General features: G+C 56.3%; 3 protein-coding genes across 9 annotated transcripts; 2 read left to right on the top strand and 1 right to left on the bottom strand.

The window, feature by feature from the left end:
- Window positions 1-705: 705 nt before the first annotated feature.
- On the top strand, window positions 706-13,671 carry LOC119092069 (CUGBP Elav-like family member 1; the record flags this gene model as incomplete). Of its 2 annotated transcripts, none has more annotated exon segments than XM_037215033.1 (11): window positions 706-754; window positions 3,968-4,093; window positions 4,388-4,467; window positions 4,806-4,943; window positions 6,988-7,099; window positions 7,544-7,663; window positions 8,077-8,151; window positions 8,716-8,862; window positions 9,959-10,108; window positions 10,816-10,959; window positions 12,251-13,671. In XM_037215033.1, coding segments are annotated over 10 exon segments (1,125 nt in total), but the record flags the coding sequence as incomplete, so codon positions are not given.
- Window positions 13,672-15,659: 1,988 nt separating this feature from the next.
- LOC119091744 (peptidyl-tRNA hydrolase 2, mitochondrial) lies at window positions 15,660-18,389 on the bottom strand. Of its 4 annotated transcripts, none has more exons than XM_037214606.1 (2): window positions 18,305-18,389; window positions 15,660-16,607 (listed from the first exon to the last, which is right to left on the bottom strand). In XM_037214606.1, the coding sequence occupies exon 2, from the start codon at window positions 16,601-16,603 to the stop codon at window positions 16,058-16,060; it is 546 nt and encodes a 181-aa protein (XP_037070501.1). In that variant the 5' UTR covers window positions 16,604-16,607; window positions 18,305-18,389; the 3' UTR covers window positions 15,660-16,057. The 4 variants fall into 4 exon arrangements, with proteins under 4 accessions (XP_037070501.1, XP_037070502.1, XP_037070499.1 ...); XM_037214607.1 differs by having other exon boundaries at window positions 18,357-18,377; XM_037214604.1 differs by having other exon boundaries at window positions 17,813-18,370.
- Window positions 18,390-20,213: 1,824 nt separating this feature from the next.
- On the top strand, window positions 20,214-25,214 carry LOC119091360 (metalloendopeptidase OMA1, mitochondrial). Of its 3 annotated transcripts, none has more exons than XM_037214106.1 (9): window positions 20,214-20,241; window positions 20,629-20,949; window positions 21,230-21,369; window positions 21,821-21,997; window positions 22,394-22,501; window positions 22,896-23,099; window positions 23,347-23,520; window positions 24,020-24,144; window positions 24,383-25,214. In XM_037214106.1, the coding sequence occupies exons 2-9, from the start codon at window positions 20,649-20,651 to the stop codon at window positions 24,393-24,395; spliced, it is 1,242 nt and encodes a 413-aa protein (XP_037070001.1). In that variant the 5' UTR covers window positions 20,214-20,241; window positions 20,629-20,648; the 3' UTR covers window positions 24,396-25,214. The 3 variants fall into 3 exon arrangements, with proteins under 3 accessions (XP_037070001.1, XP_037070004.1, XP_037070003.1); XM_037214109.1 differs by lacking the exon at window positions 20,214-20,241 and adding an exon at window positions 20,294-20,353; XM_037214108.1 differs by lacking the exon at window positions 20,214-20,241 and adding an exon at window positions 20,383-20,475.
- The last annotated feature ends 116 nt before the right edge of the window (window positions 25,215-25,330 follow it).

Here is a 25,330-nt window from a genome sequence, read left to right as displayed (position 1 = left end):
CTCTCTTACTCTCTCTCTCTCTCTCTCTCTCTCTCTCTCTCTCTCTCTCTCTCTCTCTCTCTCTCCTCTCTCTCCTCTCTCTCTCTCTCTCTCTCTCTCTCTCTCTCTCTCTCTCTCTCTCTCTCTCTCTCTCTCTCTCTCTCTCTCTCTCTCTCTCTCTCTCTCTCTCTCTCTCTCTCTCTCTCTCTCTCTCTCTCTCTCTCTCTCTCTCTCTCTATCTCTCTCTCTCTCATCTCTCTCTATCTCTCTCCTTCTCTCTCTCTCTCTATCTCTCTCTCTCTCTCGATCTCTCTCTCTCTTTCTCTCTCTTATCTCCTCTCTCTCTCTCTCTCTCTCTTCTCTCTCCTCTCTCTATCTATCTCTCTCTCTCTCTCTCTCTCTCCTCTCTACTCTCTTCTATCTCTCTCCTATCTTCCTTCTCTCTCCCCTACCTCTCCTCTCTCTCTCTCTCTCTCTCTCTCTCTCTCTCTCTCTCTCTCTCTCTCTCTCTCTTGCTCTGGTGCCCTTCCCTCCTCCGCTCTTCTCGCTATTTCATTCTTACAATTTCTCTATTTCTTCGGAGAGAGAAAGGAGAGATAGAGACGGATAGACTGAAAAGTCCCTGAATACTACGTTTTCTGTTCACCCTCTCCGACATGCCTTTGAAGTTCCGAGTGGTGAACTTCAAGCGGTGTCCCATAACCGTTTTTGTTTTCATTTATCCAGATGCACCATGCAATTCAAATGAAGCCGGCGGACACAGAAAACCGAAATGGTAAGGATTTCCAGGCCCGGGTGGATTGCGGACAATACTTTAACGCTGTTGTACCGGTTGAATGCCCTACGAGATGTTGTTTGTTTGTTTGTTTGTTTGTTTGAATGTTTGTACGAGATGATACACCAGGCCCATGCCCACCGCATGTCAGCCTAGCACCGCGTGTCTTGCATACACAGCCGGCACAACGCAGAAAGTTACGAAATTGTCCGCTTTAGAGCTAGTTAACAACTTCATCCGTGACACCATCCCGCACTTCTGCCTTCATGAACGTGCTGATCTTTGAAGATGTTTTTCGACCACTGCACGTGTACATGAACGTGCTGATTTGTGACGATGTTTTTCGACCACTGTACGTGTACATGAACGTGCTGATTTGTGACGATGTTTTTCTACCACTATAGTTAAACTGTAGTTAGTGGTAGGTAGTATATGCGTGTTAAATACGTGCACCCTGCCCGTGGTAGTTTCGAAAGGCTATTAGAGACCCTTACTACGAGAGGCCCTTTTTACGTGAGTTATACATAATGGGCTTAGGATAAATACCTGAAAACACTAACGGAGGAAACTGTTTGCGTGCACATGTGATTTCAACTCATTTGACTCCGTGCTGTTGGCAGTGGCCGGTTCTCTTCAAACATAACCGTAAAACTTAGATAAATGTCAGTATTACGCAAGACCGATTTCAGCTGATCTGAGTACAGCATGCATTGGCCTAGTACCGCCATTGAACCCAGCCTAACGTTTATTCTCTTCGCTCCGAAGTCCACGCATTGTGCAGTTCACCGGGAGATGGCGAAAAGTTGGAACAGTTTGAAAGTTCTTTGACGACTGTATTCGACTCACGCTAACGGATGGCAGGATCGAGCCATCCAAAGCCAGAGCCTGAAGCCCATTGCGCGGTCGGTGGTGTCAGTGAAATGGAAATTGCATTAGCCGAAATGTTCGGTGTTGCCTCAACTCCCTGGTTTAGGGCGTAGTGAAGTTGATGCGGCGCGTGACATCGCACGGTGAAAGCACAAACCTCGACTGACTGTTAATTAACTTTTTATACTGCGACCAAAAGTCGGAGCGCCTTAAGGTATTAATTTGAATCTATGGTGAGCTGCCCTCCGGGTAAATCAACGAGGGTCTGCAATGGACGGTCAAACGTAGCCGCGCAGTCTGATACTAATGTTAGTCTGCGGTGGACGGCTAAACGTAGCCGCGCAGTCTGATGCTAATGCTAGTCTGCAATGAACGGCCAAACGTAGCCGCGCAGTCTGATGCTAATGCTAGTCTGGAGTGGACGGTCAAACGCAGCCGCGCAGTCTGTTAGTCTGCAGTGGACGGTCAAACGTAGCCGCGCAGTCTGATGCTAATGTTAGTCTGCGGTGGACGGCTAAACGTAGCCGCGCAGTCTGATGCTTCAAGTTCAACAAGATCTTTTCACCAGTGTTTCAATATTCGGCCATTCGGATAGCAGGGATGTCAAAATGGGGTCGAGGGGCAGCTGTCTAGCAGCCAACAAGTTGTGGAGGCCGCCAGGAATTCAGAGTTCTTGTTGCATGAATTTATATTTACATCCTGCACATCCAATTGTATGCATTTTAAAAAGCTGCTCCTCGCACGTAACTGTTATTCTGTCTAGACGTCGGTGGCAATGAGCAAAATCTTTACTACAGCGAGCGCCTGCCCATCCATGGATGGCACTCTCCGCCGCCGGACTCGCTGCGAGCCGCGTTCGCCGCTGCTGGCGGCGGCGCGCAGTGCTCCGCAGCCCGACGACTCCCACACTCGGCCGACCCTTCCATCTGCACGAGTATGGGCGGCCGCCGAGCGCCGTCTTCCCCGGCTATTTACCGTCGCGAGGTCGGCCTTTGAACGGGGCCGTTGTTTCGTTTGTTTAGGCCGGGGTTGGGTCATTATGAGCGGGCTGAGAGGCCGACGAGACCGGCCCGCGCCGAGCGTCGCCCGGAAATCGAGCCGCGCCGAGTGCAGCTGCGGCTGAGATAGAGTCCGGATAGAACGCGGAGAGTCCGGATAGAACGCGCACAGAGTCCGGATAGGACGCGGATAGAGCTCGGATGCAGCCGGAAAGAGTTCGGTTGCAGCTGGAGACAGCAGGTAGGGAGATGGCGTAAACTGAGGGCAGAGCGCGTCTTTAGTTAGGATGCAGCTGGGGTTGAAGGCAGCTAGTGTTGGTAGAGTGGGGAGAGAGGCCTGACGCCGGCTGATTTGACTGCAAGTCAGCGATTCTACTGCTGAGATAGGCATTGGAAACGAACAGAGTCAGGTGACTGTAGACTGCAGGTGGCTGGTGCTGCAGCCAGCGAAAGGGTAAAACGTTGGCAAACCGGTGGCCAAACTACAGCTCCAGGCATCACGACAACGCTTCAGATGATCACGACGTTATCGACCGGGCAATGGCACCTGTAAAGCATCCAGAAGCCTGCTATTATGCATGCTCTGACAGTTCGCTAGGACTCATGACCCTCGATAAGGTATTCAAACGGGCCTTTAGTTTAGCTGCTGACTGCTCCCGAGAAGGCTTGCCGTGCGTCGAACGCTGCGCTGCCGTGGGAGATCCGCGCCCACCCTTCCCTGCCAATCGGCCGGCGCTCCATTGTCGGGGGGGGGGGGGGGGGATGGGGCGCTCCTGATCACGCGGCGGCTAATCAGCCGCGGAGCTCAGCCGCGCCCTCCCGCCGGCGCCCGGCGTCCGGGGCCTCTCCGGCCATCGACCGCGTCGCGGGCGGCCTCGCCGCACCACGCGCCGCCCCGGACCAGCCTGGTGACGCCGTCACGTGACGGGAGGCGGCGGCTTCAAATCATCCGGGCAGCGTCCACTGCCAGTCAGGCCGACAGTTATCGATGCTTTCAGTCGGTGGTTGCGGGGAAAAGACGTCTCGAGTGATTTAACACGCGCGGAATTTGGCAAAGCGGGGAAGGAGACGCTGGATGTGCCCGGCGACCGCCTCTGTTGATTGATGCGCGGCTAATATCGGCAGGCTGCAGATGGGAAGAGCAAACTGTTTGTGTAGCCGCTGTCGCAGTTTGATCTGTTGGTTACTGCGCTTGGAAGGCTCATTCGACGGGAGGCGAATTGAATTCACAAGCTGCCTGATCGCCATCCACCAGACGCCACTGAAGCTGTTCAGCCTTTCATGAGCTGACTCTTTGTGCTTTCCGAGCAGCCGTTTTCCTTTCTCCTGACGATTTCTGTATTTTCAGAGCGAAAGCTGTTTATTGGCATGCTCAGCAAGAAGTACAATGAGAATGATGTGCGAGAAATGTTCGAGTCGTTTGGACAAATCGAAGAATGCACTGTACTCAGAGACCAAAGCGGCATCAGCAAAGGTATTGCGTCGTGAGATGAGTTCCCTGAGCATACCGAGCAGGGTTGAGTGATAAGCTCACCATCACAGTCTGTGTGGACCAGAATTTTTCTCCTGATATATCTTGAAATAATTTTCAACATGACGGTGTACCATAATTTTATTATTTTACCATAATTTGTCGTACCACTGGTGATAAAGCAGCTTGATTCACGTGGCGTGCGCAGTATATGAGCCATCACATTCTGCCTCCGCTCCATCTGCACGTGCGCTGTTGTGAAAGGCGGTCCGCATCTCACCGGCTGGCTGCCGACAGGCTGCGCGTTCGTCACGTTCGGCTGCAGACAGTACGCCATCGCCGCCATCAAGAGCATGCACCAGGGGCAGACGATGGAGGTGAGACATTCAGAGGCGTCACGGCACGTCACCGTTCCCCGTGCTCGCCAGCGCCATCACTATGCTAATATTTCGTCACCGTCTGCTCGTGTAGTCCTCTGATGCTCCGCATGATCCAAACGGCCACTGTTCTGAACGACACAACGTCGCGTCTGCAGGCAACCTGCTGCTTTTGCTCACCATTAGTCAACTGTCCGGGGCGCCAGTCACCAAAAGTCGTGACGGATTGATGCCCTGCTGCTTTGTAAGGGACTCGCGTTGGTATGAGCGCGGCAGAACTGGTCAGTGCTCTCCGGGTCCATTGCCCAGGCGGCACCGACCGCATGCCTGTTCCTCAGGGCTGCTCGTCGCCGCTGACCGTCAAGTTCGCCGACACGCAGAAGGAGAAGGACGCCAAGCGTCTGCAGAGTGCGACCCCCGCCCTGTGGGGAGCGCCCGGCGTCACACCCATGAGCGTCAACCCTCAGTACCTGGCCGTGAGTGCAGCATCGCTGGTGCTTCACCGACGCAGCTCCACGGTATCCACGGTGCTTGACCGTGGATAACAGTCCCCTCCCCACGTCAGGTGTCCGGTTGCCTCCAGGGCACGCTGGAATGGCCGGCAATAGAATTCGGAGCATTTGTTAGCGCCGCGTCGTGGCGTCGAGTTCTGATGCACATCTCGTGCGGACCGTTGTCACACGGCTGGTGGGGGGGGGGGGGGGGGGGGAGGCGAGGCGAGACTCCAGCTCACACCCCACCGGTCTCTGCCATCGGCGCACGCCGCCAGTCATATCGCTCGGAGCACGAGGCCGTGACGTCACTCGGGTGACTGAGAAAAGCGTGCACGACGGCACAAAGTTGGCATCGTGCCAGGCGTGCCAGGTGGTGCGCGCTTGTCAAGCAAGTGACTGAGTTGCATTGGCGTGAATAGACGAGTGGTGGTTGAGATCAGCAGGAGCTTATGCAAATGAGCGCATTTGCAGCGATAAAGTTTCTACAAATTTAACATAACTGCTGGGCCACTAAGACAACTAACTGGGGTATTAGATTAACTTAGGTGACCGAAACTTTGGACTGCCGCCTTTGTCTCGGGTCTATGGTACTCGAGCAGAAGTTCGGGACGTCAGCCTGTTATACTTACTTTAAGCTGATAGAAGCTTCGACTCCCCTGACGACAAATAGCATTCTTTTGAAGTCATGCGAGTTTGGAATGGAGTCGCGCTTTTGTCTGATTTGTCCGATGGATCCATCCTACACGTGACCTGAGCTATATATTCGTATTGGTGTTGCCAGGGTCTCGCGCGGTTGCTGGGAGCGAGCGTGACGCTCAATGACGTCACACCCCAACACCGGAAGCCAACGGTATCCAAAGCCACCAATCCATCAATCAGTAAAACACCCGAGCGCTCGCGCGCGCGGCAAAACCCAAAATGTCTCCAAACACGCCACCTGCAACGCCGGAAGACAGTTCGCATGAGGGAGAGGAGGCACCAGCGGGCCGGAAATAGCCGGCGCGTCATCACAATGCCCGCGAGGCGGCGCCGCCGGCGCCGGCCGTGTTTACCCTCGAGGGCCGGCCCGGCCGCCGACCCGACCGGCCGGGTCGTGCACGGGGCGCACTTAATCCGCCGGCAGCGGCGCGTTTGTTTTTCATCGGGCCGTGTACACGTGTAAGCTGTCGGCGCTGTCGGCCGTTGCCGACGCCGTCGGCCGCCGGCCGGTCCGGCGTGCGTCGCTGGCGGTGCCGCGCGCGGAGCTCGCGGCGGAGGCGAGGAGCCCACGGTGGTGGTGCGGGGCCCGCCGCCACAGCGGAGCACGGGACGCGGAAGTCGCGGCCCCGCCGGGGGGAGGGGTGAGGCGTGTCACACTGTCAGCGAAGGTGACACGCGACGAGCCGCTGGCACGGCGGGGACTCACGGATGGTCTTGGCATGCACCCGATCTGTGCAGATGACGACTTATAAATAGTCTAGCCTGCCGCGAAGCGGCGCGAGTCGCCGCTCCAGCTGGCCGCTCCTCGTCACCAGTGAGAGCCCGCTGGCAGGCCCGGCACCTCTGACACCGACTGTTGCCACTTCGCGAACAATTCTAGATATTATCTACGCCTGATGCTGATGTGATGTGTCGTACTCACTCAACCAGCCTCTGAAAAAGAAATGGGAGCTAGAGCGTAATAATCTCACTCATCTGCTTTACTTTTGCCCCATCTGTCACCTTTTTGCTTAGGACCGTCGTAATCGTTGACCTTTACTGGTCGCTCGTCCGCCACCAATGAGGACCGGTGTCTCAGTACCCATCTCCGCTGCCACACTGACCTCAGTTGACCCCTGTACCCATCTCCGCTGCCGCACTGACCTCAACTGACCCCTGTACCCATACCCGCTGCCGCACTGACCTCAGTTGACCCCCGTACCCATCCCCGCTGCCGCACTGACCTCAGCTGACCCCTGTGCCCATCCCCGCTGCCGCACCGACCTCAGCTGATCCCTGACCCGGCTGCTGCTGCGGCGGCTGACCCACGCTTTGTGCCGTGCCCCAGGTCCTGCAGCAGCTAAACGGCGGGGGTGGCCTGGCGCCACTTGCCTCCATGGCCGGTCTAGCCGGCATGCCGACGCCGCAGATGATGCCGCCCCAGCTGCAGAACGGACACGGTACGGCCGGCACCGGTGACGGCACGGCCGGGCGGCCGCCCAGCGAGCTAGTATGGTGCTCTGCCCCGCCAGCCGCCCGAACTAGGAGGGGTCACTGTCAGCTGGTCTGGCGCTCTGCTCCGCCAGCCGCCCGAACTAGTAGGGGTCACTGTCAGCTGGTCTGGCGTACTGCTCCGCCAGCCGCCCGAACTAGGAGGGGCACTGCCGGCTTGGACGTTTCAAATTCTTACGTGTTGTGTTCGTAGCGGAATCACCACCCAACTGGCATTAGAAGCTTGGACTCAGGCTGCTGATTCTCGTGGCGGTGTCAACATCGACAGGCTCGCCAGCGCCGCGGCCGGGCGGCTACGGTCGGGCACGTGCAGCTCAGTCGGGTGGGCGGCAGGGGGCGCCATCTGGGGCTTCAGCACCCGAGGGTGACGGCCGCGTGTATCCGTGCCGCAGGGCTGCCGGGCCTCGCCGGCCTCCACTCCAGTCCGGGCATGGTGCTGGGGGCCGGCGGCGAGGGCGCCGTGCCCGACCTCTCCAGCTCCGGCCTGCCCTCCTTCCCCGCCAACATGTCAGGTGAGGGGCCACCGCGGGCGTCCGCCCGTCTCGCAGCTGGGGCGGACCGTAGTCTCGTGTCGGCCAGTGACGTATCCTCCGAGTGATGAGAAGCAGATTGTGTTGAAGGCAGTAGGGCTCCTCCGCTGTTGAATCGTATCGCAGCGTGTGTCTTACCAGTGCAATGGGAACCATTGCCATCAGCTCTTTGGTGATGGTTAGGGTCGCCTCACACCGAAATCTGTTCCGAGAATATCCAGTTGAGCAGACATTTCTGTTGGTATCCATCATTTGTGTGATCACGGTGCTGCAGTATTATGCCAGTTTTCCTGATCATTTTGATGGAAATGTTATTTGCCCATGCTGCCAATCGCGCAGCCAGCAACGCAGCTGCCTCTCGCTACCCATCACATATTCCTTCTCTTCTCTGCCAGACCTGAGTTCACTCAACTTGGCCCCTCTGATGGCCATGGGTCATGGCGGCGTGGGACTCCAGGGCCTGCAGTGTGGTACGTACGACTGGGTGAACGGCGCCGTTCCTTTAGTGCTGATCGTTTGAGGCTTGCATTATCCGTAGCTGGTTAACGCGGCCGTGGTCGCATTTTCGGCAGCATGCGTAGCATGCTGGATACCGTGGTCACATGATACATCAAGTAAACTAACTGAAATGTCATCTGCTGTGTTTGCAGTTTGCAGTATTCCTCTTCGAACCCATGATGTGATGCTAGTGTGAAACGCTGCCTTTTGGGTCTTCTTCTTTGATATGCTGTTACTGCGGCACTTTGATGGAAGGCGAATACATTTTGCTGCTTGCAAATGGCGTGAAATGCAACCCGAATGCGGGACATTCGTGCTGAACCAATTGGTAGAAACCTGCAGCTTCAAACGTGAGCAAGGAAAAAAGGAACTGAGAACTTAGCCTTGCGACTCGCTGCGGCTGGTGAAAGCTGCAGGTGGTATGCTGCTCGGTCTTTTCTTCATTAGAATGACGTCAAGAGCTTCCTGGCAGGAATGTCGCTAGCCGACACCAGTTCTAAGAGCATTGCCTGTGCTGAATAGACCCACCTCCTCAGGCCCGTTCGGACAGACGTCATCGGCGTCAGCTGTGCCGCAAGTGCCGTCACTACCGCTGGGCGGCTCCTCAGGACAGCTGAATGGACTGGCAGGCGGCCCCAGTCTCGACTCACTCAGCTCCTACTCGGCACTGCAGCAGTACACAGGTGGGACGCGACTCGCAGGCGACAGCCACTCGTGTGACGTCGCCAGTTTCGAGACGGCTTTGGGCGTGACTGGGCGTTGGTGCTTCAACTGCACACACATCAAGCGAATACCAGGTCTGTGCGCTGCGCCAGGTCTTCCTTGGCCCATGTGCGCCTAAAATGCGCAACTGGTCAGTGGTAACTTTGCGCCAATAGGACAGTTAAGGACCCGACATTGCGCTCATTCAACCATCGAAATTTTGTCATGCTGCACACTACTTAAATAAAGGTGTGAGACGACTGGATCTTCTGTTGAGGCAGTGAGTTGATCGGCCTTAGTTGTGTCTGTATGGCCGTGAGGTGTAAATTTTGGATACGCCGCTAAACATCGTCAGTCCTTACATTAGTCTTTTTCGGGCTATACATGTCAGTAGTGATCACAGGCGACCAAGGAGGATTGCAGGGACCAGCCCCTGCCTTAAGCCCGCATTTTTTTTTTTGCCATAGATGGCCAAGGACAGAAAATAAAAAAATCAACGCCATGCGTTCTTACTGAGCTCTTAAGACAATCCTGCATAGACCGCTAGTGAAATCCTGGCACCGTGTCTGGCTGTGACCCTGTCCGTCTTACCTTAATCTCTCTCTGCGGGGTACCCGACCTTCACGTCAGTGACCTGACCCATCTGTTCCACAAGGTACCCGGCCTACACGCCGTCAGTAGTGACTCCGAACCCTCTGACCCTTATTTATCTTCCTCGCTGGGTATGCGGCCTACGCGTCGTTAGTAATGACCTTGACTCGTCTGCCCTCAGGGGATCTGGCATACATGCCATCGGTGGCGATCCTGACCCGAATCAGTTGTAATCAGGGTGCCTGGTCCGCACAGCGTTGGTAGTGCCGCGTCTGCCACTGACGCCTCTGCCCCTCAGGGTGTCCACTCCGCACATCGTCGGCGATAACCCTGCCCCGACTGACCTTGAACTCTGCCCCAAGGCTTACCCGCCCGACGCAGTGTCAATGTTGACCCGTCCAATCACGGCCGCCCTGTCCTGACCCCTCCGCCTTTACGCCGTCATGGGTGATTTTAACCCGTCTAACCACGCCCTCTGCTCCGCAGGGTACCCGGCTTACACGCCGCCGGCGCTGGCGGCCGCCAGCAACGTCTCCGGTCGGCAGGCGGAGGGTCCAGACGGCTGCAACCTCTTCATCTACCACCTGCCGCAGGAGTTCACCGACTCGGACCTGGCGCAGTCCTTCCTGCCGTTCGGTAACGTCATATCCGCCAAGGTGTTCGTCGACAAGCAGACCAACCTGTCCAAGTGTTTCGGTGAGACATGCTGCCGCTTTTGGGTCGCTGCTGGCAGAGTTGTTGCGGATACTTTGAGAATTCCACGGCGTCCGTGCCCGGTCAAAAGCTCTCCGTTGATTGAAACGAACAGGTTGAACTTCGCCGTCCACGAACATTGGGTGTGGCAATGAGTTTCTGCTGCATGTCATTTCGTCGATCTGTAATAGAAAACATGTCTTGTCTTACGCGTGTGCGGATATCATGCTTGCTTTTTATCTGAAAGGTGCCTACATAAAACACCTGTGCACACCCTTAAACGTTACAAAAGGACGTTTGTAACATCAACGGCGATCGCTGTATATACACAGGCTTTGTTAAGCACAAGACCTCATCTACAGGTGGGATCAAGATTAGGCGTCGATAATCCGAACGTCAGAACTGAGTTAAAATAAAAGTTTTTACTTACACTCATGCATTTAGGAGTCACTCCAGGTGCAATTTTGATGAGTGATTACCATCGAACTGGAACTTACGCTGGTAAAACAATTGGAGCAGATGCGAAACCAACCACAGAGAGTGACTCATGCCGGCCACCTCCCACAGCGTCGGAGCCCGTCCCAAGCAGTCGGAGAGGGGGGGGGGGAGGGGCTGCTGGCGCGGCCCCGTCACCGCCCGCTCTGCCGCAGGGTTCGTGTCGTACGACCACCCCAGCAGCTCGCAGGCCGCCATCCAGGCCATGAACGGCTTCCAGATCGGCACCAAGCGGCTCAAGGTGCAGCTGAAGCGCTCCAGGGACGTCTCCAAGCCGTACTAGCCGCCGCGCGGCCGCAGTGAGTCTGAACGGGCTGTGATGTAACGTCCGCGTCCGCGGCGGCGGGTCCGCGGAGGGGGCCTCAGTGGCGGACCCGCGGAGGGTGCCGCGGCGGCGGGTCCGCGGAGGGGGCCTCAGTGGCGGACCCGCGGAGGGTGCCGCGGCGGCGGGTCCGCGGAGGGGGCCTCGGTGGCGGACCCGCGGAGCGAGGCCGTGGCTGGTCCGCGGAGGGGGGTCGCGGCGGAGGGTCCGCGGAGTAGGGCCTCGGCGGCGGACCCGCGGAGGGGGGCCGTGGCGGGTCCGCGGAGGGTGCCGCGGCGGAGGGTCCGCGGAGGGGGGTCGCGGCGGCGGGTCCGCAGAGGGGGTCGCGCCGACCGCCACACGCCATCTGTAGAAAGTGCATCCCATGTGTGGTGTGGCGGCGGCACTGGCGCTGTGTGTTACGAGTCGCTGCTCCGGGTGGATGGCAGACACACGGGACGTTTCGTCGTGTTTGTGGCGCGGGTGTGTCGTATGTGCCGGCCCCAGCGAACCGAGAAGGAAGCCAGGCCGTCAAGGACCGATGACGTGTCTGTAGCCATGCGGTCCGTTGGTGGGCTTGAAAAGTTCCGGATGGTACCCAGGTGGACCTTCTGGTCCCTGTGTCGCTTCCAGAGCCCAACCAAATGCTTCACGCTGGCTCGGATGATGTGAGATGGGGACAGTGCGCTGGCTCGATGGCGGCTGGTGCGAGAAGCTACGCGAATGTATCGGTACATGATATTAGGATGTGGGTGTGTGTTGGAAATGGAATGGTATGAATGACGCCGTTTGATATAAATAAAAATGCAGGTACTTTTACAGCACATCACTATTTTACGAAAATATAGTAACGTCCGAAAACTATTTGTTTGAATATTATATATGCCTGTTAAGTATAATGTTGTCTCCGAGACGCCATCCCAAAAAAGGCAACACATCTTGATACTAATTCAACCGTCCGTTTGCGCCTGAGCGTCTTTGTCTTGTCATTTGCCACCGCTGCATTCATTGTTTGTTACTCTGTTTATTTTTTGAAGCGTGTTCTTGAGTTGCCGGGGCAGGCGTGAATTACTGCAAAACAGTAAAAAATGGCATTTTAAAGACGAACAAAGCTGCGAGATATGCATGTTTTGTTCGTCTACTATGCCCTTCTGTACGACAAGCGATTCGTGTCTGCCCTGCTGCTGCATGTTTGGTTTTGTACCCGTCAGAGTTTTGTCTTGGTCGCCGTACACCCTGCCACGCTTGATCTAAACGGTCGCTAACCCCGGCTCTCTTCTCTCCCCTAGATTGGTTGCGTAAGGGGCATGTGTGATCCGTGTGACCCCGAGGCACCGCCGTCCGTGTCGCGTGGCCGTCTGTGACGTCACCGGCGCCCGGTCACCGTGACCCGGGTCGTCCCGCCGCCGCCGTCTTACTGTGACTGATGCACCGGCCTGGCGCAGGCGTCCGTTCGTAGCTTCACTTAGCGTCGTCGTTAGCTCGATTTTCAGTTTGTCCGCCGTCTTGTAATGGCTTTTGTGATTTGAAGCGTGCTGAATGCTGCGATAACCGCGGGTGAGCTCACGTGCGTGTGGTGCCAAGCTTCGGGTGCGCGTAGGAGCCGTTGATTGAAGATTTGCCATGGCGTGGCAGGTATGACATGCGTGACAAGCTGGCTGGTGGCTGTGCCAGAGGCAGCCGGCGCGTCCAACCTGCGGACGCGGGCGCAACCAGGCATTTGGCAGTCCTCTCGGGGACGAGGGTTTAATCAGTCCGATATGAGGACGTGTCATGGCTGATCAAGAGGTGTCGGAACGCGCTCAGCTGATCATGGCTTGCGTCAGGCTGATTTTGCATGCGGCTGAGTGCTGACCGCACTGCCGGCGGTAAATGTTTCGTATGTATGATTTGTCCGCGCTGAGTGTCGCTCCGTCGTCTTGTTGACGCTTGGTATCGCTGTCTTTCGTCACACTGTTGGGATGTGAGTTCAGGGCGTTGATTCCCATCCAGGTGCCAAAAGTATCAACGTCTCGCGTTAAACACCGTATGGTTACGTACTGCGCGGGCCGCACTGCCATTGCCGAGGTTCAGAAATACCCCGGAACTCCGCCTCCGCCTCCGGAGGCGGAGTTTCGGGGCCTCCCACCGCATGGCAAGTCCAAGGGATGGCCCGTCTCAAACTTAAGAGCTTCACTGGCCAAACCTCGCTCCACCGCTAAGGCCTCGTGCATTTAACAAAGCAGCTGGGTGAAAGGCAGCTTGGTAGCTAAATTTTCAGTGAAGCTGCTCTTATTATTAAGCGCCAAGCATTTTGCGATTCCAGCTGAGGTTCTACCCCGCGACGTAATTGGCAATAAGCTGTGCTACCTTGGCGCTGATTAGACTAGCATTGGAACAAGTGAATATGCTCTTTTTTACTTGTGCTCTTAAAAGGGCAAAAGTGGCGGGTTTAATGGCTCGATTTGCAACCACCTCCGACACCACCTCTGCACCCAAACAGCACTCGGCGGCAGACCGGCAAATTCGACCCCAGTGCGCATGCGCCTCACGCTTGTGCAAACAGTTCGTTGTGCAGAAAGACAAGGCAGCGTTACCTCACCTCGTCAAGAGCACGGGAATCTTTTTTACGAACCCATCGCATGTTTGATCATGATCAAGTGCTGGTTCACCATGTATATTTAACATGTGATTCACAGGGTTTGCGATCATTACACAGTCGGAAAGTTCTTGGCGTGGTTTTATTCGGGTGAATTGGTTGAAATGAAGCTGATTTCAAGTGACCACTGATTCAATGTTAGAGCTTGAGCTCTGCTGATAAGCATTCTTAACAGGGTCTGATGACTGCAGCCCTTAAGTGTGTTGCAAGTAGGTGAGACATGGCCCCCGCCCACCTGAAGCCCCGCGCTGTAGATCCCAGCCACGAGGCCTCTCCCCTGAGTTACCATGGGTAGGCGAGACATGGCCCCGCCCGGCTGAAGCCCTGCGCTGTAGATGCCAGCCACGAGGCCTCTCCCCTGAGTTACCATGGGTAGGCGAGACATGGCCCCGCCCGGCTGAAGCCCTGCGCTGTAGATGCCAGCCGCGAGGCCTCTCCCCTGAGTTACCATGGGTAGGCGAGACATGGCCCCGCCCGGCTGAAGCCCTGCGCTGTAGATCCCAGCCACGAGGCCTCTCCCCTGAGTCGTCGTGGGTAGGCGAGGCACGGCCCCGCCCAACTGAAGCCCTGCGCTGTAGATCCCAGCCACGAGGCCTCCAGCGTGAGTCATCATGGGTAGGCAAGACACGGCCCCGCCCACCTGAAGCCCTGCGCTGTAGATCCCAGCCACGAGGCCTCTCCCCTGAGTTACCATGGGTAGGCGAGACATGGCCCCGCCCGCCTGAAGCCCTGCGCTGTAGATCCCAGCCACGAGGTCCCTCCTGCCCTTTGGCTGCCTTAACGCGGCGTGCCGACTGAACTCAGCACGCGCAGCGCCATACGATCGTCAAGAGCTGACTAACCGACCGAACTCAGCGCCGGTGAGTCCCTACCCGCTGCCAGCGCACCCATGCTTCTTCCACAGGCTTCTGGGCCGGACGCGTGCGGGGCCTCCAAAAGCGAGTCCCCAATCACAAAAGATCTCTCGCCGAAACTAAAGGAACGCATATTCTAAGATCATGGATCCTGGTAGCCCCATTTGCTCAACTGCAAACATGCATTCAGAAGTTTCAAACATCCCTTGGTAACTTTTGTGGTTGGATTCTCAATCCCGGATCGGGGACAGAGGATTCAAGACAGAGTCCATCTCACTTCTGGGATCCACGCGAAAGTCTCTCCTTAAGTCATCAGCCCCATCATATATGCTCGGCATATAATCGGAGCGGGGCACTGCGCCACGGCGGAGTGTCCGGTGCAAGCAACACGCGTTTAAGAGGAACGCTAGATGACAAGCCTATCCAGAAAGCACCAGCAGGCAAACCTGGCGCCAAGCGTATGCCAGACACCGAGCCCAGTTGTTGGGAATGTCCCAGAGTTGCAAGCAATGACTCTTGTTTCCGCTTGAGTCTTACGTCAACAAAAGATCCATTCAAATGGCCGTTTATTCGAACAGTAGCTGAGAACAGACATTTCTGGGCTGCAACGATGTGTGCCAAATGGCCTCCAGGCCATAGCAGTGGTAGGGACATCATTGCATTCCATAGCAGCGGTCGGTAAAGGGCTACAGTAATCCTGTAGGAACACCCTGACAGGTCGTAATGGAAGGTGAGGAGAAAGGTGGAAGGTGCCAAACGACATTTCACTGGTGCGGTATCAGCTAATAAAATCCTTATCATTCCCGGTTAACAGCGGCCAAACGGAAGGAATGATGTACCAGTACTTCCCAGGCGAGCACATCATAAGAAGCAAACGGTCATCTAAAGCAGCAAATACGTAGCCATTAAGTTAATGAGTTCCGAAACCCAGAGGACTCCGCAAAACGCCAAAGATGCACAGAATCCTTCTCAGTTTTCCCATGAAATGCATCACTTCACCCATCGCAGCACGAGTGACGTGTATCGTAAGCCTTTAGGCCACAAGCGGAACAAAGGAGACAAACCGGCTGCACATACGCACATGAGCAATAATAAATACTTCAAACAGGGTGTAAAGGCCACGTGCAAGCCTTGCAGCCAAGCAAGGCATCACACAGTCGACCCATTCCGCGCCCACCCCTCCCCCCCCCCCCCCCCCCCCTCCACTCTGCACATCGCCCGTAACCATGTAACCATGCGGTAATGTTCGGACAAATCAGCCATTTGCACATAGGCGGCAGCACATGCAGAACATGGCTGACACGCGGGGTCGCGCCGATCCGCTCGGAACAAACGTGTGCAGAGTCTAAAACGTGTGTTCCCCAAGCCTGTAGGCATTGCTTGTAAAAGTATCAATAGCTCTCAGCTTGTCAACTATGAACCACTGTTCAGCCTCGTATCTGTGCGATAACACTTGTGCCACCTAAAACGTAAACGTAAACCGACCACCATGGCCGTTGATTTCCCGGGGATTTCACCGGTGAGTCCCGCCTCCCTCAACGAGTAACACCCGCACCGCCCAGCGTTAACGACACCAGGCGGCGCCCAGCCTACGTGAGCCGGCATCACAACAGCTTGAGGTGGCCGGTGACCTGGTCGATCAGCTGGGCCGGCGCCGGGCCCACGCCCAGCACGGTGACGCTGCCGGGCGCGATCTGCGTGCGGCCCGCGTCCTGAATCACGGCCGTGACGAGGCCGGCGGCGCGCGCGTCCCGCTCCACCCGGTACAGCGCGTACTCGTCCTCCGTCTTGAGCACCACCTTGGCCGGGCCACGGCGTTCCCACTCGGCCAGCCACTCGGGCGTCTGGCGAGCCGCCTGCTTGTAGGCGGCCAGCGCGGCGTGCGAACACTGCGCCGCCACCTTGCCCTTGCCCATCTTCAGGTCCATGCGCACGACCAGCACCAGTTTCAAGTCGTCGTGCTCGGCGACGGCGACGACGCGCGGCCGGTCTGTCGGCGCGGAGCAGAGGGCGCGCGCGGGTGCAGGCGCCGGTCGCCACAGCAGCCAGCCAATCACGGCGCCCAAGCCGAAGCCGGCCACCAGGTTTGCCGAGTCCATCCTGACGCCCAGCAGACGCGTGTGGGCCGCCAGAGGGCTAGGCAGCGGCATTCACCTGCAGCGGGGTGAGACAGGTGTAAAAGACTGGTGGCTGGAAACCCACTGCATGATGCAATGAGGTGCATAGGTTGGAAAGAGGAAAATACTTGGGTGACTCTTAACAAAAACTGATATATTGTTGCAGACTTATGGTACTGGGTTTTAATCATTTTCATTCCTGTCCCATGTGCAAGCAAATACAGGCTTTGTAAATCAGCACTCTGCAAAAAGCTGGATGGGGCTACTGCCCTCTGCACTATCACATTCACAAATCGTCCCCCAAGTGGAAAGTCACACTCACAGGTGTCCATTCACTATAACCCCTGCAGCTTTTCAGATGATCTCATTCAGAGCACACAGACACATCATCTGACCATGCTACCTAATCACTGCTGCTGGTGTGGAGGCCCGGCACATGCAGCCATTCATAAATATGCTTTAAGCATATCTTCAAATATTTGTTAGATCTCTGAATCACATGGCTAGTATGCAAACTATCACAGCAACACAAAACTATGCAGGTATGGCTTTGCACTTGGTGCTGATCTGACAAAGCGTTGTATCCATCTGATCCACTCACAAACTGCTGGGGGGGGGGGGGGGGAGGAGTAATGAATCAACACACACAAAATAAGGCGCACATTAACAGGAGGGCTTGAGTAAACCAGACACCAGGAGTTTTACTGAAATGGCATTCTTATATAATCTGACCTGACTCTGCTCACTCTACCTCCATCTGTTAAAGGTTGAATACAACATAATGTCAAAATGGTTTGCTTTCTCCTTCAAAATCCATTAAACACTGTGCACAATGTACGGAAAATTAAGCGGCTTCATCGCTGAGCAAAGATTGTGTCCACTACATAAACCAATAACATGGCATTGCATAAGATGTGCCAGGAATCATGATTTTGTGTTAGGCTAATAGGCCAGCATGATGGTCTACCCATGGCTGATCATCATTCTAGCTATCACACAATAACACACATACTTAAGACCAATGCCCATAACTAACAGTGAACATGCAAGAGCAAACCAGGTCTGGGCATGGTGGATATATTGTCTGGTTACCATCCACAAAACATAAAGTTTGAAACTCAAAACTACCAAAAACTTATGAGGATGTGATGTGATAAATGTGCCTAGAACCAAGGATCTTAAGGTCCCTCTCAGAAACAACCAAACTATTGAATGACCTTGCCAACATGACAACTGACATACCTGGGTAGCAAGACAAATATGATGCAATGCAAGAAAATTGAAAGCATTGAAACTGGCATGAAAAGTATAATTCACACCTGATGGGCCATTCACTTATATGGCTGGCATTGTAGCAAATTTTCAAGACGGTTCTGGGCTATTCTGATATGATCTGATGCACAAGATGTGAGGTCTTTGGGAAATGCTTAAAGCAGGAACTTGTTGTTTATGGCATGGTTTTTCAGCACATACATCATTCTAAGAAAGTGGGAATATAGCTCATCAACAAAAGACTGCTCAGGGATTCACTGCACAGCAGCAAGCAATTACTTCTTTTGGTTTCTCCGCCGGTTTACAGAGCCTTGTGTCACTCAGCTGGTGTCACTCTGCCTGCTTACTCCTCGCACCCAGGTAAAACAGTCCGTATCGGATACATCTTGCAAGAAAGTCTCACAATATTGATATCAATACAAGCGCCAGACATTCATGAATTCTCTTAATACCGTTATCTACCTCTGCGTCCTATAAAGTGCCAATAAATGGAGTTCTCCCCCACATCTCTCACCCACAACCCTCACAACCGGGCGCATAAAGCGGCGTTGCGGCTGTCACCTGATCTTAGTGAAATTCGATAATGCTTCCACCTGACTGTACGATGACGTCACAAAGCCACAAAATCACTAACCAGCCTAGTGATATCAAGCACGTTTAACCCTGACAAGCCCATGATGGGACCTGGGCGCTTCTTGCCACATGGCGGTCCTTACCAGTCGGAAGGTAAATTATAAATGAAAGTTACGTGCTGCAGGGATAGGTTCGTGGCTCACTGCATGATCTTCGGTGTTAACATGAAATGAGGCCGGATGGCAACAAACGTCGCCTGGATAGGACTAGGCCGGCATAAAGACTGGGCCGGACGGGCCTCGACGGGAAAGACCAAACCAGGCGAGAACGGTTGAACAAGATCAGACCGAGTGAACAGAATGAGACCGGGCGGACCGCACGGATTCAGATAGGATCAGACGGGATCAGGCATAACCAGACGGGATTGGACGGGACTGGAGGGTACCATACATGACTGAAAGAAACCAAAAGGAACGGAACATACAGAGCGGGGCCAGACGGTGTGGAATGGGGACCAAACTAAATATTAGGGGCGGACCGGACAGGAACGAATGGGACCGGACCGCACCAAACGGGACAAAAAGACCGGGCGGGATCAGACAGGATCGAACAGCATCATAAGTGACCGAAAGTAATGGTTGGGACAGAGAGCAATCGTATGGACCTCAACAAAACCGGATCGGATCAGACAGAACCCGATGTGACGTCATGAATGGGGACGGAACCGGGCGAAACAGACCACATAAGGGACAGCCGGGCAAGACGAAACCAGACGGGACCTGATTGACTCAAAAGGGACCCTGACTGGACCATGCGAGACCAGATGGGGACCAGGCGGGACTTGCCGACGAAGTGGCCTTTGTTCGATTCTGTGGGCCCCCCAAAGAAAGCATGGCCCTTCTTTTGCAGGCACCCCAAAACTTAACAGCGCGAGCCTGGCCTTTTTTACCCTCGAGAAGTGGGCCCCTAGGCCGAGACTGACCCGGAGCAACTATTGGGCGTTGGTGGTACCTGGCCGAACCAGAGCTCCGAATTGTTCCACACGATCTCAATCGATGCAAGGATCCATCTGACTGACTTTTGACGCCACGGTTCTACAGACTTGGATCCTGAATAAGACTCACAGCGAGACCTTCGGGCCCTTCAGCGTTCCAATCGGACCTTTCATGGTCAGCCTCGAGCGGTATTTTGGGCCTCTCTTTAGACCCTCTCGAACACTGCCCCGGTCGACTCGGGCCCCTTGCCAACACGGAGCCCCCTGCTACGCACTGCGGACTCTTGACTAACCAGGGGGCTCTCATTGTTTCAGGAGCCCAACAACACTACTCAGGGGTCCTACAGGGGATGCACAAACCTCCCGTCCTATCCAAATCCGTGCGGTCCGCCTGGTCTCGTCTTGTTCATCCAGTCTCGCCTTGTCTGTCCGGTCTCGCCTGGTTCTGCCTTTCCCGTCGGGTTTCGCCCGGTTCCGTCTATATATTGGCCTAGGCCTATCCAGTCACGTTCCTTGCCATCCGGGATCATTTCCTATTCATCTCGGAGATCATGCAGTGAGCCATGAACCTATTCCTACAGCACATAACTTTCGGGTATCATTTTTCGTCCGACTGGTAGGAACCACCGTGTAACGAGAAATGCCTAGGTCCCATCAGGCTTAGGCTACATTAGGTCCTTTGCCAGGCTTAGGGGCGAAACCTATCACAAGGCTGGTCAGTGATATTGTGGTTTTGTGACGTCATCATACAATCAGCTGGGAGTGTTACCGAGCTTACTACAATCAGCTGACAGCTGCACCGCCGATATCTGCTGGCGGCTGTGAGAGCTGTGTGGGTGACATGTGTGGGAAAACGACATTTTTGGCAGCCTATGGGGCATAGAGCTAGATGAAGATGTTAGAGGAATTCTTAATTGCCTGACACATGGACTGCCATCACTATTGTATGATTTGCTTGCTAGACTCAGCTGATACGGACCGTTTTGCTGAGTGCGAGTGCTGTGCTGGCGTTATCTGATTTCTTGCGGGTTATGTAGCTTACATTATGCTCACTACCAAGTACCAAGTTAGTCCTTTTTTACACTGTGTGTTTATCCATGGCATCATATATTCTGTTCCAACCTATTGCATGTTTTTTGTTCACAAGGTATTCGCATGCTGTTATGGAACAATTGCTGATCTGTCCCATCACCAGCACTTCACAGTCCTACATTTCCAGAATCTGGCAGGCTGGTCAGCATGCTGTGCAGCGCCCGTGCCCTGGCCCGTCGGGCCGGTGTTTTGGGCAGCAGTCAGGCCCGCTGGGCTGGGCCGACCCAGCGCTGCGCTCGGCTGCAGGCGCGCCCCTGCCAGGGCTTCAGCACGTCGAGCAGCCGTCCGGCGCCGCTGCCGCCGGTCGTGTGGCTGGTGCTGAGGCCCATCAGCAAGTTCATGGCCGTCCTGTTCGGCCGCGCCTACCGCAAGTGGTGGAGGGCGCTGCCACACGACAAACGCGCCGTCTTTAAGGAGAGCGTCCAGCGGAACCGGAAGCGGATTATTGGTGAGAGCTGGTCGGATCGCGACGGCGGCAGTTCGCTGACGATTTCACTAGACTTTGTAGTACTTAGTCGTCCTTTAGGCCGTTGAGATAGGTTTCTAGTTTTTTATCACGCCCATTAGGCTCCAACTGATCTTTTCCTGGCCGTAAGACTGCGATGTACCCTCCTTAAAACACCCATCGGCTTGTGGCTATCTGAACAGCTTTCACCCCATCCGCGTGCGGGAGGTGGTGGGAGCGGTGTGCTGTACCTCCTGTCCACGTTGCATCCGTGCTGCTGCAGTGGTATCGACGGCTGTTGCCGGGCTCTCGTTGCACTACTACGTCAGCCACCTGCAGACCACCCCAGTCACTGGCCGCACGAGGTTTGTCGCCTTCACGCCGGAACAGTTCGACAAGATCTCCCAGGAGGGCTTCGATCAGGTGCGGCAATGCAACAATGCATTGCACAGCAATGCAACACCCGTAGACAACTCCTGGCTTTTTGTATTTGTAGTCACATCGCGACTGAACCACCCCACACATAACGGCGAACTGCCGCACATGACGCCGACAGGGAGACTCACTCTACGTGTCCCGAGCAGCACCTCTTATACTCCTTTCGAGCCCACCCGCAACACGATCGGCGTGCGACTCACCGGCACCACCGCGTCCCACCCCACCGCGTCCACGGGCTAACGCATCGCCACTGAGTCGTGACCGTTTCCCTACGTTGACACTGTCCTGGGCGTGATCTATTGCCACATATGGTCCACCGCTACACTTTTACCTTGGAGATAACGATACCGGAGGTATTCATTTTGCCAGGATTGCACTGCGCTCCTGACTGGCTCCAGGCGTTGTCGGAGCTGTGTTTGACGGCCGTCGCCGGCAGATGATCGAGGAGCACGGCGCGTCAGTGCTGCCAGCCGGCCACGAGGCCTACGACGCCGTCGTGCGCGTCGCCAACCGCCTGCTGGCCGCCAACGCTGACCTGGACGAGGTGCACGACAAGGACTGGTCCGTCACCGTGGTCGACGACGAGGACTTGGTGAACGCCTACGTGCTGCCGGTGGGTGAGGCGCCGGCGCGCCGCCGGTCGGGCGAGCGGCGCCGCGCGTCGCCAGCTGCTGCATCGGCGCTCACCTGCACTATGCCTGGCATCAGTCACGCCACGGCCTGGCAGAGCGGATTATTAACTGGAAGAGAGTGCGCCAACAATATCCTGTTTGCTATATCAGGCTGTTGAGTGAGGTCTAAGGGATGGCTCGTCGCTGCTACTGTTTGCCGATTGACGCGTATCTGCGTTTGTCAGTATACAGGCATCTGCAAGTTTCGGGAGCTATTATGGCATTGTACTGTCCATGATACTTGCTAATTTTCGTTTTCATTGCCATACTCGGCTTGGCTAAATTGCAATGTTTGTCATGCAAAGGGAGCCGGCACGTACGCCAGTCTTCTCTTTCAGTGCGGCAAAATATTCGTGTTCACCGGCATGCTGGAGTTCTGCACCAGCGACGACCAGCTTGGGTGCGTGCTGGGGCACGAGATGGCTCACTCGCTGCTGGGACACGGGGTGAGTGGCGCCGCAGCGTCCTGTACGATCGCTCCGTCAAGCGGAAACGACTCGGCGCTAGGTGCATGCCCTGTAGAGCTTTGCAAATGATATGTCAGCTGCCATAGCCACAGACCGCAGGCTTGATGATGATGACTGGGGTTCGCGCACCGACGACCGAGGTCATTTTTGCAATATCGCGCAGGTCGCAGCAGTTTCGTTACCGTTGATACTGTCTCAAGTTGGGCGCGGAGCTTTGCCCGCCCGTTAGCCCCCTATGACATGCGTCGTTTCCTGTGGGCGGGCGTGTGCTCGTGCAAGGTGAAGTCAGCAGACGTGCCAGTGTGTCCGGTCGGCCCCGGGCGTCGGGCTCCTGCTCGGGCCGTCGGTGCTCAGCTGGGTGCTGCGCGCGCAGGGCGAGCGGTTCAGCAGGGCGCACCTGATCGACCTGATGCTCATCCTGCCGCTGGCCGCCATCTGGGCCTTCCTGCCCAACGACGGCATCAGCGCCTTCGCCCACTGGTTCTTCCGGACGACGGTGGGCCTGCTGGCCGACATGCCGCACAGCCGCGAGCTGGAGACGGAGGCGGATGAAGTGGGACTCCGGCTGGCGGCCAAGGTGAGCGTCCTCCTCTGCGAGTGCCCGCAGCGGGGCGGGGCGCCGCCGCCGGGAGGTGGTGTGTGCGGCTGTTGGGGACTGACAGAGGCGAGGGGAGCTTGTGCGCGGGTAGTTTGTTGAGAGCCGTTGGGACTCGACGAAGGCGTTTATCAAGGTCAAATGTGAGCTTATTCGGAGTCCTCACGTGCTCACAAGACGCCCCTCCCATCACCGGGCACCGCGTGACCCGGGGCCGACCGTGCCGCAGGGGTGCTTCGACGTGCGCGAGGCGAGCGCGTTTTGGGCCAAGATGGCGCTGCGCCGCGAGATGGAGGACGGCGTGTCGCCAGAGTGGCTGTCCACGCACCCGGCCGATGAGGCGCGCCGGGAGAGCATCGACCGTCAGGTGCCGGACCTGCAGCGGACCCGCGACCTCTGCCAGGTCAGGTCGGGCGGGGTCAGGGCGACCGCCGCGCCGCGCTCCACCTGCTGACCGCCGATCGGCGGCCTCTCAGCAACGCGTCTGTTACCCGAGCGCCGGCCACGTGTTTGTGCCACATGAGGAAAGGGCACAGCTTCCCCGGTTGGTCCTTTCTCGCGGATTCGCTAGTAACGTGTTCGAACCTGAAAGATAAGCTTTGGTGTCCCGCTCTCTGTGGTAGTAATTGGGACTTCCGGGTGCTTCGACTGCGCCGTCATACAGCATCCATTCCGCCCCCGTGCGTGACGGCCGGAACTTAATCTGACCACATGTTCGTGTTACCGCCGACGTGTGCCGACTGCGGCGATTGGTGCATGTGTCCGCGCCGCTGCCGACTTGCTAGCCGGCGCGCCCCGTGTCCCCCCCCCCCCCCCATTCCCGTTGCCGAGCCGCTGACCGGCGCGCCCCGTGTGTCCCCACTGCCGACGCGCTGACTGGCGCGCCCCGTATGCCCCCGCAGTGCGCCCCGCTGCCGGACCGGGACCCCCGGGCAGAGTTCGAGCAGTTCCGGCAGCGGCTGCTGGAAGAGAAGGCTGCCGCCCGTGCCCTCATGGCCACGCCACTGACGAAGCCCGATGCCGCCAGGTAGGTACAGACAGCGCAGCGTGCCGCCTTGGGGTGCAGGTGCAGTGACACGGTGTCGCACGGCGTGCACGAGACAACCCAAACGGCCACGGGACTGCGTCTTGCCTTGAGGCGACTTGTGGTAACTGTGCCCGCCTGTATCGTGTATCCTGTTCGTTATGCGTTTTTTTTTTGGCAGATTGATAGCGAGCTGTTTTTATGGATTCAATTTCAACCGCATCATTTTAATCATTTTCAGAAGTGGCGGATAGACGTGGTTGGGTGCCGGATTGGATCCTGGTCTTCAACAGACTCCATCATGCCTCGGGCTTCTGGCTCTCTTCCGTACCGATCAGTGGCAAATTAGCGATCAGCGGCGGCGGTCTGTTTGTTACGACTTTGTTACGAAGGCTCACGGCAGCCGCCGGGCTCGGGGACCTACCCGCCCGGTCTTGCGTTACGATGCTGGACTCTCCGTAGTCCCACTGCAACCGTGTCACGCGCTCCGACCCCGGCATATGATGTCAGCACAAGTGTCTTGACCAAATGCAGCTTAGAAGCGCCGATGTTCTGCCGGTGGACGTTGCACTTCGGACGCAGTTGGTCCGGACTGTTGCGTGACCGTCCGGTCCCATGGGGCGTTGTATCGCAGGCGGCAGATAGCGATGACCGCGGGGACAGGGGTGCCAGACCTGCGGAGACGGCTGATCGGCCCGAGTTGATCCTGAGCGGCGGCCGCTCGCAGTGCGCCTCATGCAATCGCGTCGGCGCGCGTACTTGCGGCTGGCGCCCTGAGCGTCCGCGCGGGCCAAGCTCGGACCACTGGCCACGATGTGATCTTTTTAAACGGATCGTCCGCTTACATCGTCATGGTCGCAGATCGCTGATCAACCGCCATGTGCAATATTGTGCGATGTATGTTGTCGACCGCAGTTTGTAACGAGCGGCCATATCATGTTGACGTAAGATTTCACGATGACAGAAAGCATTTGTGCTTTTATCAGACGTATCTATTGGATCGTGCTTTCACGACACAAACAGGGCGAACTAATGTGAGCCGTGTAAAAAACGCAATAAAGAGTACTTCAGACGTCCGCTAGTGAAAATAAGTCTCTCTCACTGGAAGAAGCCCAACAGCTCGGACAGTGCGGCGGCGTTCGAACTGTCGCCAAGGTCGGCGCCCGGCGCTGGGTGGCCGCCGTGGCGA

This window comes from Pollicipes pollicipes, unplaced genomic scaffold (genome assembly GCF_011947565.3).
Source record: "Pollicipes pollicipes isolate AB1234 unplaced genomic scaffold, Ppol_2.1 Scaffold_3447;HRSCAF=4054_pilon_pilon_pilon, whole genome shotgun sequence".
Lineage (NCBI taxonomy): Eukaryota > Metazoa > Arthropoda > Thecostraca > Pollicipedomorpha > Pollicipedidae > Pollicipes > Pollicipes pollicipes.
Note: the sequence above shows the minus strand (reverse complement) of the source record. Positions and strands in the feature narration are given on the sequence as shown.